The following is an 18436-nucleotide window of genomic DNA, read 5'->3' as shown; positions in this document are numbered from 1 at the left end:
TGGGCCTTTTGTGTAATTTCCACTTTGGTTGCGAGAGACAGACAGTAAACAAGTGAACAAAGAAGTAAGAGAAATAATTGCAGGTTATGGGCATCGTGGAGGAAATAAGCAGGATCATATCTGCAAAGGGAGTTGGGTGCTCAGAGACGACCTTGACAAGGACGTTGGAGCTAAGGCACAGAGGGCAAGAAGGGCAGCAGCACCAGGAAGAGATTGAAGGAAGCATTTGTGGCACACTAAGGCCCAGGGGTAGGAGAGTTTGGTAGGGTTCAGAGTGTGGGGAGGAGGCTGGTGGGATGGGAAGAGTTTGGAGTGCTGGCCGGAAGAGCATCCCATGGGCCTTATAAGCCACAGAGGGAAGTTCAGATTCATTCTCAGCATAAAGCAAAGCCTTGGACGGGCTTTAAACAGAAGCAGATGCTCAGACCTGCTACTTTTAAGTGTCTCTAAAGTGGGGTGAGATGAGCCCTGGGCCATTGGTTAGGAGGTCAGGCCAGGCCTCCAGGTGGAGGTGAGGGGTCAGACGACGCTGGTGGCAACAAAGATGGAGACTAGAGGCAGAGGTGGAGGAGAGAGAGCAGCAGAATCAAGGTTGCAGCGTCCTAAGGGGGGAGCAGCTGCTGCTTCTAGAAGCAGGGGAAACTTTGGAAAGGGCATGTTTGGGGCAGGACTAGGCACTGGTTCTCTCGAGCAGATAGGGATGTCCTGGGAAGTGAAGACCACAGCTCAATGAAGAGGTCCTGTTGGGCTATCCATTTGTGAGTCTTTAGCCTGTAGATGATACTTAAAGCCACAGAGCTGAATGAGGTCTTCTGGCCCATGGTAGGTATGCAGTGGAGGACATGCATACTCATTATCTAAGATGGAATTTTGTGCTTAAATTCTTATGACTTCATGAAGACCAGTTAAAAAGCCAATGCTTTGAAGAAGCCAAACCTCCAGGAAGCCTTTCCTTACCCTCTTCATAGAAAGTCACCCATCCATACTTGAATCACTCTGGGGCAAGTGGCTCACTGTCCCTTGCAGAGTAGTCCCGTCTGTCCATCTTCGCTGTCTAATGACAGGGAGGGGCCTTGTCTTGCACATCTTTTTATAAGGTCCCTGCAGTCTAGATCTAGCAGACAAGCGTTCGTGTAGGTTCTGGAGACCCTGACTCTAACTGCTCATTTGGACATGAACCCAGACAGACTGAGGGCGAACTGAGCCGGGTCAGACCAGCCCAACCTTGCCTCTGAGATCTCCAGGCTCTTTCTGAAACCTGCTGTCATTCAGAATTAAGGGAACCCCCAGCATTGGATCAGGGAGGATGTTTTCCCCAACAAAATGTAGCCTAAACAACAATGAGGAACTTGCTCTCTTCCTCACAAAAAGCCTGGAGAGAGGCAGGTCCAGGTTAGTTAACTCAGCACATCAACAGCCTGGGGGCTCTGGGCTCCATCCCTGTTGATTCTCTGGGCATTTCTCCCATGATTCCAAGATGGCCGGGGCAGTTCCAAGCTTCACATCTTTATTCAGTGGTGGCCACAGGCAGGAACCAGGGGCTGTTTCCTCTCAGGTGTCATTTCTGAAGGGCAAGAGACCCTTTCCTAGAAGTCCCCCAGCTGACTTGTCCTGTGTCTCTTTGGCCAACATTGTGTCATGTGAGGGAATGAGTACTCAGAGCCAGCTTTGGCTGAGAGCCTCACCCCCAGGGCTAGCAAAGGGCTCTGAGCCCCAGAAGAACAGGACCCAAATGAACAAAATTGTTTTGTTTTTTTTTTTTAACAAAGGACAGTGGGGGAATGGCTGCTCGGTAGGCACCCAACTAGGTCTATTCCAGACACCCACCATTAAGCTGTGGGTGCCTACGCCGGCAGGCTCTACTGCTCTGAGATCTACCCCTGGGAGGCACCCTCGGGTGAGTGGTGCTGTAGTCCCATTGGGGAGCCAGGCCTTGGTCTGGACTTAGCACTCAGGCAGGGCCACCTGCAGCTATGCAGTGCCCAGCCTCTTGGTGTCTGGCTGCCGTGGAGATGTCCCAATGTGCTAGCTCAGCGACGTGATGATCAGCAGTGTTGTCAGGCTTCTGAAGGCACCGGGACTGTCTCAGCTGCGGAAAGCAGTGGGGGAAAGGGCTTTTGGCAGAACTGCTGGGCTGTTGTTAGGACTCAGTGGCACCAAGTGCTTCTCTGTGCCTTGTCTCTGATGACCCTCTCCATGCAGCTGGGTCACTTGCCTCTCCCATTCCATCCCACACAGAGGGTAGTAGCATGTCCTGTTTTGGGGTGAGGACCCTGAGTGGAAGGAGATCCAGGACTGCTTGAAGGCCTGCAGTCCTACAGCGAGGTGGGCAGGGAGCATGGCCAGACGGGGAGGGCGTGGGCTCAGGCTGCTGGTGGGATCCTGACCCACCACTTACCCGCTCTGCACCCTGGGAAGGTCCCTTGACTTCTCAGTGCCTCTGTTTCTTCCTGCCTGCTTTCCATTTATTTTGCAAGGGGATGGAATCCAGGGCCTTGCATATGCTAGGCAAGGGCTCCATCCCTGAGCTCCATCCCCAGCTCCGTGTCCTCGCCTTTAATGGAGATAATACATTCAACCTGATAGACTTGTTATCAGGGTTAAATAAATTAATGTATGTGACATTTTCAGAGTTCCTGGCCTTTCCATGGTGGTCCCCATTTTCCTAGAGACTACTGAAGGGCCAGAGCCATGCTGTCATGCCCAGGATTGTAGGCGGTTACTCACCTACGCCTTTGTAGAGCTCAGTGACAGGGAAAGGAGGGACGCCGGGTCCCAACTTAAACACCCGATGGTGAGGGCCGTGGGATGGCCCTGGACCCTACTCTGGGCAATTGTGGGATGAGACTGGCTGCAGTGCAGGACACAGTGACCCACAGGGGGACGTGGCTGGTGGGTGGATCTGGTGGGGTGCAGATTATGGGGCAGGACTTGGGTGCTGGGTTGGAGTCAGGAGCTCAGACCTATGGGCTAGGTCAACCTGTGCTTGGCTCGCGGGGGACATGGCTTGACTTTCAGGGCTTCTTGTTGGCCTGCCCTGAAATGGATGGCAGAGCCTTGGAGAGTCCCCTGGCTCTTCCGAGTGTGCTCCTGAGCTGCATTTGTGCTTGTCTAGGGGCTGGGCTGGGCCTCTGGTCTCTGTGGTCAGGCTGTGGAGCTGTGGGGCTTCTCTTTGAGGAGTGTTCTTAGTGGTGTCAGGAGGGCTGTGCTGGAAGCTTCTGCCTGGAGCTTCCTTGAAGCCCCTCTGGTCACAGACTGCCCAGACTTTTGCCACCCAGGCTCCACTTCCCCTCTGACCATCCACTTCTGTCTCCCTGTTGCTGCCCCAGGACTTAGAGATCCGCAACAACGCCGCCACCTACCTCCCCCAGATCAGCCAGCTCCTCAACCACGTGCCGCGCCAGATGCTGCTCATCTTCAAGACCAATGACCTGCTGCGCAGCATTGAGGCCACCCTGGGCACCCGCGCCTCTGCCAGCTCCTTCCTCAACATGTCACGGTGCTGTGTCCGGGCGCTAGCCAAGTGAGTATGGGCCCTGTTCTGGTCCCCTCTCAGCTCCCAGCCTGCCCAGGGCTCCTGCTTGCCTCTGCTATTCCCACAGTCCATGGGCGCCATCTGCATTTCCCAATCTCCACTTCTCCATGCCAGGGGAGCTGAGGTTAGAAAACAGCTCTGGTGAACTGGCAGGTGCCCTGGGTCTGTGTCTTTGGGTCTCCCAGAGAGTCACTTGTATATGTGAAAGGGTGGATTCTAGGATGTCATCTTCCCAATCCAGCTTCTAGATGATTCTTGCCCACACTGAAGTTTGAAAGGTTTGGGGGAGTCTCAGCCCTTTGCAGGTGTCCCTGGGCTTGGGGTCAGGAAGCCCTGGTGTGACCCAATCTCTAACTGGTCTTGGGACTTGGCTGTCTGTGATTGGCCCAGCAGGTAGGCCAGTGGCTCTTTTTCCTGCAGAGTGGCTGGCCAGCAGGCTGTCTTGGAATTTCAGGCCTTTTGGTTGTCTCAGTGCCTTTGGGGTGCTGGTGAGGAAGGGAAGGTGCTTTCTCAGGGAGCTCATTCCAGAGGAACAAGGACTCTGGCCTCCCGTGGGGTGGGGTGGAATACCTTGGAAGGAACGTGCCCTCGTGGAATGTTCTCACTGGCTTGGGGTCCACTCCTAGCCCATCTCTCCTGGGCAGGAAATGGGTCTTTCTGGGAAACTACTCGGATTTGACCACATATATCATGTACCTTCTATCAGATATCAAATTAGATCACAGCAAAATATACCGCACACTGAAAGAGCTGGCCATGATTTATTCTTCCTCTGAGGGCTTGGGAAGTCAGGTCTTGAATAGGTCATCGTCGTAAACACCAATTTTTATTGTGTCCTTTGTTGGTACAGAAGGGATGGAGCTGGGCTAATGTGTAATGGCCTCAGCCTCCCTGGACATGACCAGGTTTTCAAGTGACTCTTGTCCTGAGCAAGTTTGGAAAAGCTTTCAGTATATTTGAGCTTGGGGAATTCTGGGTTGGCATATATTTACTATACTTTTGGGAAAAGAAGTTTTGGAATATTCCACCCAGTGAGCCTCTCTGACCTCTGACGCCCTGTGAAACAGCTGCTTTTCCTTACCCCACTTATTTGAAAAACTGCTTTGGCGTGTTTGAGGTCCTCTGACCCTGTGGTCAGGCAGTGGCATGATCAGGTCACCAAGAGTAGTCCCCAGGGGCAGGGGCTGGTGCGTTGGCCAAAGCCACCATCTCTTGTTTTTCTCAGTTGTACTGAGCCAGTGTCCTGACCGCTTATCTCTCCTTTCTTGCCCTTCCTCCAGGCACAACAAGAAGAATGCCTGTTCGTTCTTCAGAAGGACCCAGATCTCTCTCAGCGAGGCCTTGAACTTGTGGCAGATCAGCCTTCACGAACTCCTGCTGCGTGTGAAGGGGCTGAGGCTGCCCGGCTGGGTCTCGGCCCTGCTTTGCTGGCTCTTTCCTGTTTCACTTTGAGCTACTCCTTAACTCCTGCCCCTTCGTGGTGGATTTCCACTCCTGTCTTTCCTGCGTTCCCTGACTCCACCCACCTTCTCTGCCCCATAGTGGTCAGGAGTCCCGGGGTCCCTCATGGCCTGTGGCACCATCATGCTTCACCTTTGGAATCCCTGTGCCCACACTTGTCTCAGGTACCGTGGACGAGGTTTCTGTCCTTCCCCAGGGAGAAGATGCAGTAGCCTACTTCCCACTGCTGTGTGGCCACTGGCTGGACGCCACCTCCATTTCTGGTCACCCATTCTGTTTTCAGGATGGACCACACGTGCACGGAGAGCACATTTAACTCATAGGAAGTTTGATTTTGTCAGAGGTGAGCATGGTCCCTGACCCTGAGGGAGAACAGGCTTCCTCTCCTTGCCATGTCACTCCCCAGAGGTGCCATCTGAGTGTGTCACTGCTGCCACGGTGACCCTGTTGGTGTTTTATGTATGTATCATGTTTCAGTAAATCCCTCTCAAGTTTGCAGGGTTGTCTGTCCTGACTCACTGGTTCCCCCCCTGCCTTGGCCACATGCCCGTTCAGACTGTGTCCCTGGCCCTTGCCACACCACTTAGAGCAGCTCTAGGAAGACCTGGGAGATGAAGTCAGAGTTTGGTTGGTGGCATTTTTATTCCACACTGGCCAGTAGTGGACTTGAACGCCTAGTGCCAAGAGGGTCTTCTGCCTGGCATCCTCCCTTGCGATCCTTCCAAGCTGGAAGAAGCCTTTTCCTCTCTGGGGCCACTTCCCACTTCCTGCTTCTTGGCGGCTTCTCCTTCCATCCAAGTCTCTGAGGCCTTGATTGGAGGAGGTCAGCAGCTCAGAGCTCGGCAGAAGCCTCAGGCTGTTTTCTGTGGGTTCTCACCTCATTCCCTTGACCTGGGCCACCTGTCTTACCCTCTGTTTCTCTTTTGGTGACCCCAGCTTCAGGGGTACGCTTGCACCTGGTCTTCCCAGTCCTTCTGAAGACTCTGGTCCTGTTCCTGAACACCGGGTCCCTGGCTGGGCTTCCCCTCCGAAACTCCCAGGCACCTGTTGAATTGTTTCTACCTGTCACCTGCACCTCCCCCCAGCTCCATCATCTGCTCCTCTGTTTGGGACACCCCTGCTCTAACTCCTGTGGCCACATGGTCTCCAGGTCCCCGAGACCTCAGATCTGGCAGGTCCCCACTCCTTGAGCACCCATGTGCACAGATGCCGATTGTATCTGGGTCTCTCTGATTTTCACCCAATCACAGGGGTGGAAATCCCTGAGCTCGAGTCTCATTTTTCTATTCCCTTTATTTATAAGACAATCAGCAGATTTTCTAGTGATCAGAGATGACTGCAATCCTTTTATTTCCTAAAAGAATTGATTGTTCTTAGTGACCAGTTGGATGGACCCAGGGGCCTATGAGAATAATTTGTAAGATCTGTTATTAATCACGAAGATGTGCTGCATATTCTGTTTTGTGGTATCTTTTATAGCCACTGAAGTAAATAGAAATGTCCTTTCTGTTCAAGGTCATGGGCATTTGCTTTTCTCTTTTGTTTTAGTGGTTGGCTTCCTCTGCACTGGGACCTAGAACATCTTCATGTGGCCGGTGGGCCCAGACCCCACACATTTCTCTGGGAAGAGCAGAGAGGCAAGGAGAGTTAGAGGTTCAGGACAGCTTGAAAACAGTAGAGCAGCAGACTGTTGAGTGCTCTCCGCGTGCAAAAGGCCATGACAGGCTCTGAAAATACATTACATCATTGAATTGTCCCATCAGCTCTCAGACGGAGCATCATTACCCTCAGTGGTGGGAGCCAAGGATCAGAGAGGTTTACTAGTTGCCTGTAGCCATATAGTTTTGATATTTAATTCTACAGATAAAGCTTATCCTTGCTCCTTAAGCTGTCTTGGGGGTGTGAGTTGTGCCTTCCAGATCTGTGCCTAGCACGTAGATATCCTGGCTTACAGCGGGTGCACCATCAGCAGCGTGCAGACACGGAGAGTCTCAGCACAGCTGGTTATTTTCAGGGATGTTGAAATCTGTGCATTTGAAAAGCCACACATGTACTCCTCCTGCCTGAGGCACTGCCTTGGTGGCCAGGTTCAATCCTGAGCGTTTGTCGTCCACTCCCAGGATCAGAGGTGGCCTGTTCCTGCATTGCAGTCTGTCTGGGGCCCTTCTGTCACAGCTGGGGAGCTCTGAAAATGAGTCTAACGGCATCTCAGAAAACAAACTATCTCCAGGAGGCACCCAGGCAAATCTTGGGGGGCAGGGCTGTTGGGAGATTTGGAATGACCCTTTGCAGAGGCAAATGTGACAGGAATGATACCTGAATAGAGAGTGGCCTGGGAGGGTAAAGCATGAGCAGGGTCTGAGTGGGGCGTTGGTGACTGGCAGTGTCCTAACAGCCAGGTGAAGGAAACCAGAGTGGCGATTCCCAGGCCTGGTCTGGGGGCGCGATGCCTGATGAGTCTGGCGGGAGGGCCCTGTGCTCGTCCAGAGGCCTTGAATACCTGGTGACCTGGCGCCACTGCTGCTCTTGGTCAACAGGAGGCCCATTCCCTGAGCCCTGAGCCTGCAAACATTTTAGTAAAGGCCTCGTGTGGCCACTTGCTCAGCAGGCCCCCGTCTCACCTCCTTGCCCCCTCTCCGTCCCTGCTTCCCTCTGTCTCTCCCCTGCTCCTTTCTTCCTGTGAAGCAAACCTAGCTCGGCTCGCTCTCCTTTCCTGCAGAAGGATGGATTGGCCTGGGGAAGAGTGACACCTTGGGCTGTGGCCACGATGTCTATTTCCCCTCATGGGTGCCTCCCGGCCTGCTCGCCTGGCTCCCCCGCAGGCTGCCTCAGCCCCGAGCTCCGGCCAGCCCTGCTTCTCCCAGGTCACGGTGCTGGGGGCATGTAGGCTGTTTTCCCATCCTGAGCTCCTCCGACATTTCTTCTGGTTTTCCTCTTTCCTGTGTGCTAGAGGGAAGGACAGATCCTAAGATTGGCAAAATGGTGACATTCGGCCTCCCAGCCCCAGCCATTCAGCTCCGAGGTCCTCATCCCTTGTCCCTGCACATGCATCCTCCGCAGTGCCTCTCTGACTCCTGGGTGAACCCATAACTGGGGCCTTGGTAAAACGCAGGTGCTGACCCTGAGCCTGGGTGGGCCTGAGAGCCCGGGTTTCTGAGGAGTGCCCAGAGGGTGCTGATGCTGCCCCAGGGGACATCCTTTGAATGGCAAGGACCTAGATGGTTGGAATCAGTGGCAGGTGCATCCCCTGGGAGCTTGTTAGAGATGCACATTCCCAGGCCCCGGAATCACCAAACTAGAGACTCTGGGCGGAGCCCACCTGTCCGTTTTAACAATTCTTCCAGGGGATTCCGAAGTCCGGAATCACTCGGCTGCGGAGCTCCTTCTGTCTGAACGTCAGGATCACCTTCAGAGATGCAGATGCACAAGAGTCTGAATTAATTGTTTTGGATGGAGGCCAAGCACTTTCCAAAACTGTTTTGATCTTAACTTTTTATTCTGAAATAACTTGAGATTTCTAGTAAGCGTTGCAAAGATGGTGCAGAGGGTGCCCACGAACCCATCCCCTACCTTTCCTAACTCGAACCTCTCATGTAACATCTCATGGCAGGCTCCCTTGATTAGTAAGAAGAAATCAATGTTAGTTCAGTACGAGCAACTAAACTACAGTGGTTCAGATTTCACTGGTGTCTCCCTGTTGCAACCTTATGTTCAGTTGTCCTGTCTCCTTAGACTTCCCTGACCCATGACAGTGTCTGACTCTCCTTGTCACTCACCACCTTGACACTTGGGAAAAGAACGCGTCAGGTATTTTGCAGAATGTCTCTCCGTTTGGCTTTGTCTGATGTTTTCTCATGATTATCTGTGGTGAGGGGCCTTGAAATAGCAGCTCACAGGTGAAATGCCTTTCCTACCACGTCCCATCCTGGAAATAGGACATCGAGGTGACTTAAGAGTATTTGTTCCTTAAAGTTCCCCATCAGGGAATCAATCTAACAAAAGAGGTGAGAGACCGCCACAATGAAAACTACAGAACACTAAAGAAAGAAATTGAAGAAGACCTTACAAGATGGAAGGATCTCCCGTGTTCTTGGATAGGCAGGATTAATATTGTCAAAATGGCCATACTGGGTTGGGGTTATAGCTCAGTGGTAGACTGCTCACCTCGCACGTGCAAGGCCCTGGGTTCAATCCTCAGCACCACATAAAATAAGTAAGTAAAATAAAGTTTAAAAAAAAATGGCCATACTACCAAAAGCACTATACAGATTCAATGCAATTCCTATTAAAGTTCCATTGACGTTCTTTATAGAAGATATACAAAGAACCCAAAAAACTTCACACCCCCAAAACAAATAACCCAGTTAATAAATGGGCTAAGGAACAGAACGGCCACTTTACAGAAGAAATATGAATGGTCAACAAATACATGAAAAAATGGTCAACATCTCTATCAATTAGAGAAATGCAAATTAAAACTACACTGAGATTTCATCTCACTCTGGTCAGAATGGCAATTATCAAGAATATAAACAACAGTGTTGGTGAGGATGTAGGAAAAAGGTTCACTTATATGTTGCTTGTGGGACTGCAAATTGGTTTAACCACTCTGGAAAACAATATGAGACTTCTCAGAAAACATGGAATGGAACTACCATTTGACCCTTTTATCCCATTTCTCAGTATGTACCCCAAAGGACTTAAAATCAGCATACTACAGTGACTCAGCCACATCAATGTTTATAGCAGCTCAATTCATAATAGCCAAGCTATGGAACCCAACCTGGGTGCCTTTCAACAGATGAATGGATAAAGAAACTGTAGTATATATACATGATGGAATATTATTCAGCCTTAAAGAAGAATGAAATTTTGGCATTTGCTGGTAAGTGGATGGAATTGGAGCCTATCATGCTGAATGAAATAAGCCCATCCCAAAATCCAAAGGTAGAATATTTTCTCTGATATGTGGATGCTAACCCACAACAAGGAAGAGGAAGAATGGAAGTTCATTACATTTGACAAAGGGAAATGAAAGGGAGGGAGGGGGAATGAGAATAGGAAAGATAATAGAATGAATTGGCCATCATTTTCCTGTCCTCATATATGAGTACATGACCAGTGTAACTCCACATCACGTACAACCACCAGAATGGGGTCCTAACTGGAACAAGTTATTCTGTGTATGTATAATATTTCATAATATATTCTATCACAAAAATTAAGTTCCCCATTAGGGTTGGCACCTCTGCTTTAGGCTCATACACCTTCCAGATGTCTTCAGAGGAGGAAGAAATGCAGAACTCCTCCCCCTGGCATTAGGCAGAGCCTTTCTGAGATGGAGAGAATCTGGCTACTCCCAAGGCAGAAGGTTCTCAGGCAGCCAAAACCTGCAGATATGCCAAAGCCAGGTGATAGACATGGTGTTCACATCAACTGCACATGAAGCCTTTCAGAGCACGCAGTGTAGCGCAAGCAGAATGACCCGTGAACAGGACATCCGAAACCTGAACTCGAGCCCCTAGGGTTAGACCTAGCATGAGCAGTTTTCTTTCCTAGGTGGGTTTGCAGTTCTACAAGTGGAAGTCACCAGGGCTGGTAGGGGGCCACTGGAAGTCACCCCCAGGGTAGGCCTGGCACCCTCTGCATGAATCTGCTGGTGGCCCCCTCTCAGTGCTGGACCAGGGCCAGATCATCACACCCAGGGTGGTGGCTGCTGGCCGAGCCCATGACCCCTGGTCATGAATGATGGAAGTGGTTGGTGGCCCTTCTCCAGGTGAGTGGAAATGGAGGGGGAAGTTCAGAGGGACTGACTGTCAGCAGCACCGACTTCTTGCCAAGGCTGACACTGGGTGGGGCATGAAGCTCCTCCCGTCTCCCCAGGCTGGTGAGCAGGGACAGAGGTCAGGCACATGGGCTGCTCCCTGCTTGGTTGGCGCTGCCAGGGCTGTGTAGCTGCCCCCAGGGTGCTTTTCCTTCCTCTGCCCAAGGTAAGCATGAGCACATGAAGTCTGCAAATGTCCATTGACATGACCGTCCCCATCATTGAGATAGAGAGTATAGTGTAGCCATTAAGGGTATGGGCTCTCAAGTGGGCCTGTGCTCCCCTATTCTGGCTGTGTGATCATGGTCAAGTAACTCGACCTATCTGGGCCTCAGTTCCTCAGTTTGATAAGTGGACATAATAGTTCGTACCCAACAGGGTGACTGAGAAGATCTGGTTAGGTGATAGCTACAGTGTGCTTGGAGAAGATGAACCACACCGTGCTTAATAAATATTTATTACAAACCCCTATGGCAGACACAATTCTCAACCTCCTTAGCTCTTGCCCACTTTCTCTTTGAGAGACTAAAAGAGTGAGGTCTTGGTCTCCCAGCCTGCCTTGCAGGAAGGTTGACACTTGGCATGAGAGGTTGAATGACAGGTGAATGAGAATCTTCTGGAGAGCTTCTGGGAACGTTTTTCTTCAGAAATTGATAAAGGGATAGTTTGTCTGTATTGCCTCTTACTTCCTGCAGGGAGGTGAGGCTCGTGTATGGCTTAGATTGTTTGGCACTATGGCAACTATTTTGTGACCTGAGGCAATAAGCACAATGTGATATGTTATTTAAGAAGTGATATGAACTGAATGATGTTGCCTTCAATTCTTAAGTCCAATCCCTACTCCCACTGTAATTGTTTAAATGAAGGGCTGCTCTTAAGTTAGAGCTAAATGGAGTCCCCAGAATGGAGTTCTAACCTTATAGGGCTGGTGGTTTCCTTATAAGAAGAGTAAGAGTCATCAGGACTCTCCACCTGCACAGAGGGACCACCATGAGATGACACAGGGAGAAGGCAACTGTGGACAAGTCAGGAAGCCTGGCTGTGCTGGTCCCTTGATCTTGGACTTCCAGCCTCCAGAACCATGAGAAGTTCATTCCTGCTGTTTGAGCTGCCCAATCTGGGATTTTGTTACAGCAGCTGGAGCTAACATAGGCATCTTGCATCTCCCAATGGAGGCTGGGCGGTGTGGCTCCCAGAATTCATGGATGTTAGGACCGAGGGCAGAGGGGCGCTGCTGGGTGTGGTAAATAGCTCTGGGTTCCCAGGGAGAGGGCTCCCATTCACTCTGGAGTGACTCTTGACGGAGGATGCAGGGTGGTTTTTGTTTTGCCTGGGGAGAGGGACCAAATAAGGTGAGTGTGGCCAAGGCCCTGGGCTGTTGGTGACAGCACATGTGGTAACTTTCTGTTGTAGACAAGGATGTGACTGGTCCCTGAGAGCTTGGGACCTTCCTCCTTAACCAGATGGTCCCTACACCTGTGGCCTGGAGGTGGCAGTCAGGAGGCCCCTGTCAGATCTTGATGACGCTGACCATTTGCCCTCACTTCCTATAGCTGCTGTGACAAACCCCTGCAAACTCAGGGGTGGGTGGCTTAAACAATGGATTGGTCACCTTTCAGTCCTGGAGGTCAGACATTCCCAGATCAAGGCCTGGGCACTGCATTCTTCTGGAAGCTCTGGAGGAGAAGCTATTTCCTGGTCCTCTGGTTTTTCAAGGCTGCCTGCATTCCTTGGCTTGTGGCTGCCTCACTCCAACCTTTTCTCCACTGTCACGTCTTCTGACCCTTTGCCACCCCTTGGAAATGCCCTTGGGATTACACTGGGTTCACCTGGATAACTGGGGCAAGGTCCCAGTGTCGAGACCCTTATCTCACCATGTCCACAAAGTCCTTTGACCGTGGAAGGCAACATTTACAGGTTTCAGTGACTGGGAAGTGGACATCTTTGGGAGGGAGGGGAGCACTGTTCTGCCAGCCACACCAGTGAATCCTGTGGTGGGCATGGGTGCTAGGGCAGGCTTCGTGCCCACACATGAAGCAGCCATGGCAGCAGCAGTATTAGCTGGGCGCTGACCACACATTTGTCTCTGCATGGATTCAGTTTCACTTAACTCACGTGACAGCTCTATGATGTCTAGGGCTTTGTAGGGGAGTGAACTGAGGCACAGAAGGCTTAGGTCATGTGAGCCAGATGGTCTGCAGCCACGAGATGGTCTGGGCTCTCGACTCCCACATTGCTTTAACTTTCTCTATTCCTCCACTGGAACCTCTGAACCTGGACTTGCCAAGGTCGCCCGAGCAGGGACCCTCTCCCTCCAGTGTCTGGAACTGGTGGGCTCCTGCAGGGGGCACCGTGGGGAAAGGGCAGCCCTGAGCAGTCATTTCTCTGCAAGGAGAGGTCTCTGCCAGACCTCACCCAGCCAGCTGGACCTTGGACACCAAGGTCCTGGGGCCACTCTGGGTGCCGGATTCACTCCTTTCTGGGGAAGTCCTTGTAGGGCAGTTACCATGGATAGAAATGCAGTGTTGCCCCCACGGTGAGCCGCCTTCTTAACTGTTTCTTTCCCTCCAAAGTATTCAGGGAGAAGCAGCAAGACTGAGGGAATTCAGGAAAGAAACGGAATGTTCAGAGGTTTCAGTGAGCTGGTTGGAAGTGAGTCCCGATGGTGGTGATTAACGTCCAGGACAGTCTGGTGGTGGGTGGCCCGAGCAGGCTCTGCTCCGTTCCACCTTTGACCAGGATTGGATTTTCTGGCAGGAGCCTGTGTCACTCCCTGGGGCAGGCAGCTGGGGATGAGAACTGCGGTTCATACTGTCACTGGGTCCTGGAGCCTCAGCTGCATGGGTGGTGGCCCTCAGGTTGCCCTGCTCCGCAGGCTGTGGTCAGTGTGAATAGACAGTACCAGTGACAGGGACAGGGACAAGCAACACTGAAGAACCAACATGCATGGCCTGGAAATGGGCAGTTGCCTACCCAGTGTCCCTTGCAGCTCTAACAGGACTCCCTTTCCTGCAGGGATACGTACTCATTTCTGCAAGTGTGCTGACTCCCTGCAGCCTTGGGGACAGATAGAAGGCCACACTATGTCTACAGAGATTAGCTCCAGTATGGAGTCCTGGTTCCAAGCAGACCTTTCAACTGGAGACTTGGGAGTGACACCTCCCCACTGGTTGCTCGCTCCAGTGGCTGTCTTGCCTGCCTCATTCTTTGAGCCCCTAGATTTAGCTATTCCTGCAGGCCAGACCCACCCTTGATATTTTTCAAGCATGTGAACCAAAAAGATCTGCAATCTGTCACCCATTTTTTTATGTGTGTGTACATTATTTTAAACTGGTCATCTTATTTTTTTACCTTAAAAATTCCTAGTCATTTTAGTTATCTTTAAGGGTCCTGAATCCATGTTGAGGCGTGGAGAGCTGGAGAGGGCCAGAGGAGAACCCTTGGGTATGGATAGAAAAGAAAGCCATCTACTCGCTGGGTGTTCTATGATTCCATTGCAATGAATTCTTCTTATTATTGCTGTTATTGAAATCATGAGAGGAAGGGCTACTGATTGGTGTCTTTGTTTTATTTTTTTTATTGACTTATTTTTGCAATGTTGGATCCAACCCAGGGCCTTGGGCATGTCAGGCGAGCACTCTTCCACTGGGTCATGTTCCCATCCCTGACCGATTCCTTTTACACCATCAAATACAGAGACCCGTGTCATTTGGGCTGGATGCCAGCTACGTGGCTGTGCTTTGGACGGTCGTGAGGCTTGTTTTCTAATGACTCACGGGCTTCTTAGAACTGGCTATCTGGCTGAAACAGGCTTAATTTCTCCTATTGATTCTGCTGGTTGCAGTCCACATGGGTCACCCCCAAGAGAGCAGGTGCCGTTTCCTTGATCAGAGTATTAGTTTGATACAGACATCCCAGAATGCTTAGGAGAGGACAGTCTCCCTTGGGTGTTCCCACCTGCCTGTGGGCATCACTGGCCAGTTCACAGGATCTACAGACGAGCTTGGGACCTGGAGCTATGTGGAAGCCTCGCTCTCCCCTGTGTTCTTCCTAACTATTTTCACACGTCGACTGGGCAAAATGAGACCTCTAATGACCTTGTCTGGGTGTGTCACTGTTTTAGAGACTCCTAAACAGGCTGGTCTTGGTGGTCACAGCAGCTCAGAGGCCTTGCTCTCTGCCTTTCTGTATGTCCAAGCCCTCTGCTCTCTACCTTGGTGACGGGCCTCAGCTTCCATCTTCCACACAGAACCTGCCAAGACCCCCCCTGCCCTGGCTGACCTGCCCCCTGACCGGTTCTCCTGACTCCCGTGCAGTCCTTAGAGGGCGAAGAAGAATCATCCTCCCTGGTCTCCCGCCTGCCTTGAACACCATGACTGTAGAGGCTGCCCCCAGCCTTTCGTTGGTTGTATCTCAGTCCATGGCTGGAGCATGCGTTTTTTTCTGTGCATTTCTTGGGGTGGAGAGTAGAAAGACAAGATCAGCCAGACCCGATGTCCATCTCTAATGACCTGTAACGACCAGCTCCCAAAGGAGCCGGCTTTGGGTAAAGGGGGAGTGGATTGCTTGCAGAAGCAGCGGGCAGCTGAGTCTGAGGTCTTCGAGGAGAAGCGGCCAGTAGTGTCAATGGGCAGCCCCACCTGGCAGGGAGATTTGATGGGACCATATCTCTACTTTTCTGAGGTACCAGGATGTCCCAGCATTTCCTTTTGACCAAGGAGCCTGTGTTCCCTGTCTCAGTGGATGATGCCATCTGCAGCCACCAGTTTCAAAAGCTGGGAGTAGCTTGGATCCTCCCCTGAGCCTCACTGCCCCCAACCCCCAGAATCTACCTCCTCATCTCTCGTACCTGCCACCTTTCTACTCCCGTCCACCTCCACCTGTTCACACCTGGTCTTTCCTCTAGTCTGCTCTCTCCCTGCTTGTACCTCCTATCCCCTGCTCCCCACAAAACTACCTACAGGTAAATTACCAAAAACCTGCTTGCCTAAGGACCGATTCTCCCAAAGACTAGCTTACCTCAAATTAAATATTCTTGAATGTTTTTAGAGCTATTTGACTTCCTATTATGTCTTACCTATTTTTTTTTGTATTTTAAAGATTTTTAAAAACCAATTTAGGAAAGATCATTTGACTTAATTTTGTATTTCTAATAAGTATTTATCACACATGCAGATTTTTGAGAATGATCATTTTATATTCTTATGTGTATCCTACTTTCACTAACTTTAAAGATAACCGATATTTAGCCAATGTGTCTAAAGACATCTTCCTCAAGATATAGCTGTTGTAGCAATACATTTGCAAGACATTAATTGCAATCAATTCTCATACACCGCGTTATCTTGATCCTGTAACTAAAGGTCTATCAACTCCAAGTGGAAAAGGGTACCAGTGTTGAGTTCTGTGTGATGTGTATTATTTTATGAATTAGGGGCTTCAAAAAATGATGTTCCTTTATGCAATATGGCAGGTTTGCTGAATCTCCCCACTGCCAATCAGTGGGAAACAGCGTATGCTCAACTTGTGTGTGCTGAGTGAACGAGCGAGTGGGATTCGGAGAGGAAGCCCTGGTACTGCCATTTGCAGCAAAGCAATTTATCCTGTCATTGAACTGCGTCAACTATCAGGAAGGGGACATTTGCCTCAGATTTTACACAAGGGAACCAGTGGAATGGAGTAGACTGGCATTAATAGAATGAGCTTTTGATTCGGGAAAGTAGACCAGATTTGTCTGGGGTTCTAAAACAGACATGCCCCACCACCACCACCATCATGACCACTGCAGATGCCACAGACTGATCACTGCGTCCTTGCACAGAGAGCTGAGGTGTGGCCCCAGGTTTCTTCTTAACTCAGCACACCAGTCAGCTCTCCAGGGAGTCGCCTGTCTTTACCTAGGGTAGTTTTAGGGCTTTTGTAAATGAAAGGAGGATGGGCTGGTTAACTTCTCCATCATGCCAGAACATCCCTAGATTTCTGTGATGGGAAGGAGATAGCTGGGTCTCATTTGGGGAGATTAATTTAAAGACATCACGGTGACATGGCCTACGTTAGAGAGCATTTCCACCAACAGCTTATGGCTGTGTCTCCGACAGGGGGTTCCTTCTGGGTTGCTGGGAGCCATTTGCACTGGAACCCAAAGGAGTTGTGAGTAAGAGTGTCCAGTTCGGGAGATGTAGTCATGACGTTGGGAAGTGTCCCTCGATGGAGTCCGGATCCTGTGGGTGCTGACCAGCTGGTCATGTTGGGCAGACCTCCCCCTCACCCGTTCTCTGATTTCTCATCTGTAAATAAGGAGATGGGTTACATCTGTGTTTCTCGGTTGTCGTGGTTTGGATATAAGTTTTCCCCCCAAACTCCTGAATTAATGCAGGAGTATTCAGATTAGATTATGAGAACTGTGGCATCATCATTCCATTGTAGTTTGAACAGACTGTCTCTAGGTGGTGACTGTAGGCAGGTGGAACGTGGCTGTAGGCAGGTGGGGGAACATGGCTGCAGGAGGTGGGTCACTGGGTGAATGCTCTGGAAGGGTCCATCTTCCCTGCAGCCCCTGCCCCTCTCTCTGCTTCTGGCCACCATGAGGTAAGCGGTGCTTCTCCACCGTGAGCTTTTTACCTTCTGGCTCACCTTGGGCCTGGAGCAATGGAGCCAGCCGACCCTGGACTAAATGTCTGAAACCATGAGCCAACATAAACAACTTTCCTTCCTCTGAAGTTCAGTCAGTCATTTTGGTCACACAATGCAAAGCCACATACTGGGTAGAGGTTCGCTGCTCCCAGGGGCTTTCTGGAGATCCCATTTCTGGGTATCACAGTGATTGGGGAGTTCTGCTGGCATTGAGTGAGTGGGGTCAGGGATGTCTGATGCCTTCCTGTGAGCATCACAGCCTTACTCAACAGAGTTTTCCTCTGATGTGTGAGATTTCTGAATGCCCCCCAGGATGCATATCTAGTGAAAACCCTGTTTATAACAATCCGGATCAGCAACCTAACTCAGCAGTGTGTGTACAGGCAAAGTGTTCTTTGCATGCTGAGTTTTCTAGAAATGCAATTACTATGAAAGTTGAGGGATGATTCATTTCTTGAGGAATCCCTGTTCACTATTTTGGAATGGCAACGTGGGACTTGTGTTTGAGTGGCCAGTGTCACCTACCTGTCTCAGTCTGACTTTGAATAATTATGACTGTAGAGATTTATAGTTTTTATGAATTTCATTTCAGGATGGTCAAGTGACGTTACCAAACACTCATTGTAAGGGGGAGTGTCAGGTCTGACTGGGCTGAAGACCATTCGTCTAAACATCCCCAGAGGTCCCTTGGAGCCTGTGAGCGTGGAAAGAAAAGTCAGTTGGCATGAAAACTAGAGAACATGCAGCCATGGAAATGGGTGAAAGCCAATTAGCATTCATAAATCGAGCAGCATCTGCTTCTGAGGGTGACCACTGCTGTACAACGCAGGTACTGGAGGGAAGTCCTTGATTTTGGACTCTGTCCAAATTGGATTCAGGACCAGACCTCCCGAGTTAGGTTAACCTTGTGATTTTTAAATTGTCGATGGGCTGAATGTTTGTGTCCCCTCCAATTCATATGTCAAAATCCAAATCTGCAATGT

At 50.6% G+C, this 18436-nt stretch overlaps 1 protein-coding gene across 2 annotated transcripts in view; it reads left to right on the top strand.

Moving 5' to 3' along the window:
* The window catches only part of Adck1 (aarF domain containing kinase 1), a 120162-nt gene extending 113657 nt beyond the window's left edge, over positions 1-6505 (top strand). For both annotated transcript variants that reach the window (XM_026401301.2, XM_077799619.1), the window contains exons 10-11: positions 3330-3523; positions 4816-6505. In XM_026401301.2, coding sequence (XP_026257086.1) covers positions 3330-3523; positions 4816-4987 — 366 coding nt within the window. In that variant the 3' untranslated portion in view covers positions 4988-6505. The remainder of the gene's footprint in view (positions 1-3329; positions 3524-4815) is intronic.
* The last annotated feature ends 11931 nt before the right edge of the window (positions 6506-18436 follow it).

This window comes from Urocitellus parryii, chromosome 6 (genome assembly GCF_045843805.1).
Source record: "Urocitellus parryii isolate mUroPar1 chromosome 6, mUroPar1.hap1, whole genome shotgun sequence".
NCBI lineage: Eukaryota > Metazoa > Chordata > Mammalia > Rodentia > Sciuridae > Urocitellus > Urocitellus parryii.
This window is presented reverse-complemented; position numbering and strand designations above follow the sequence as displayed.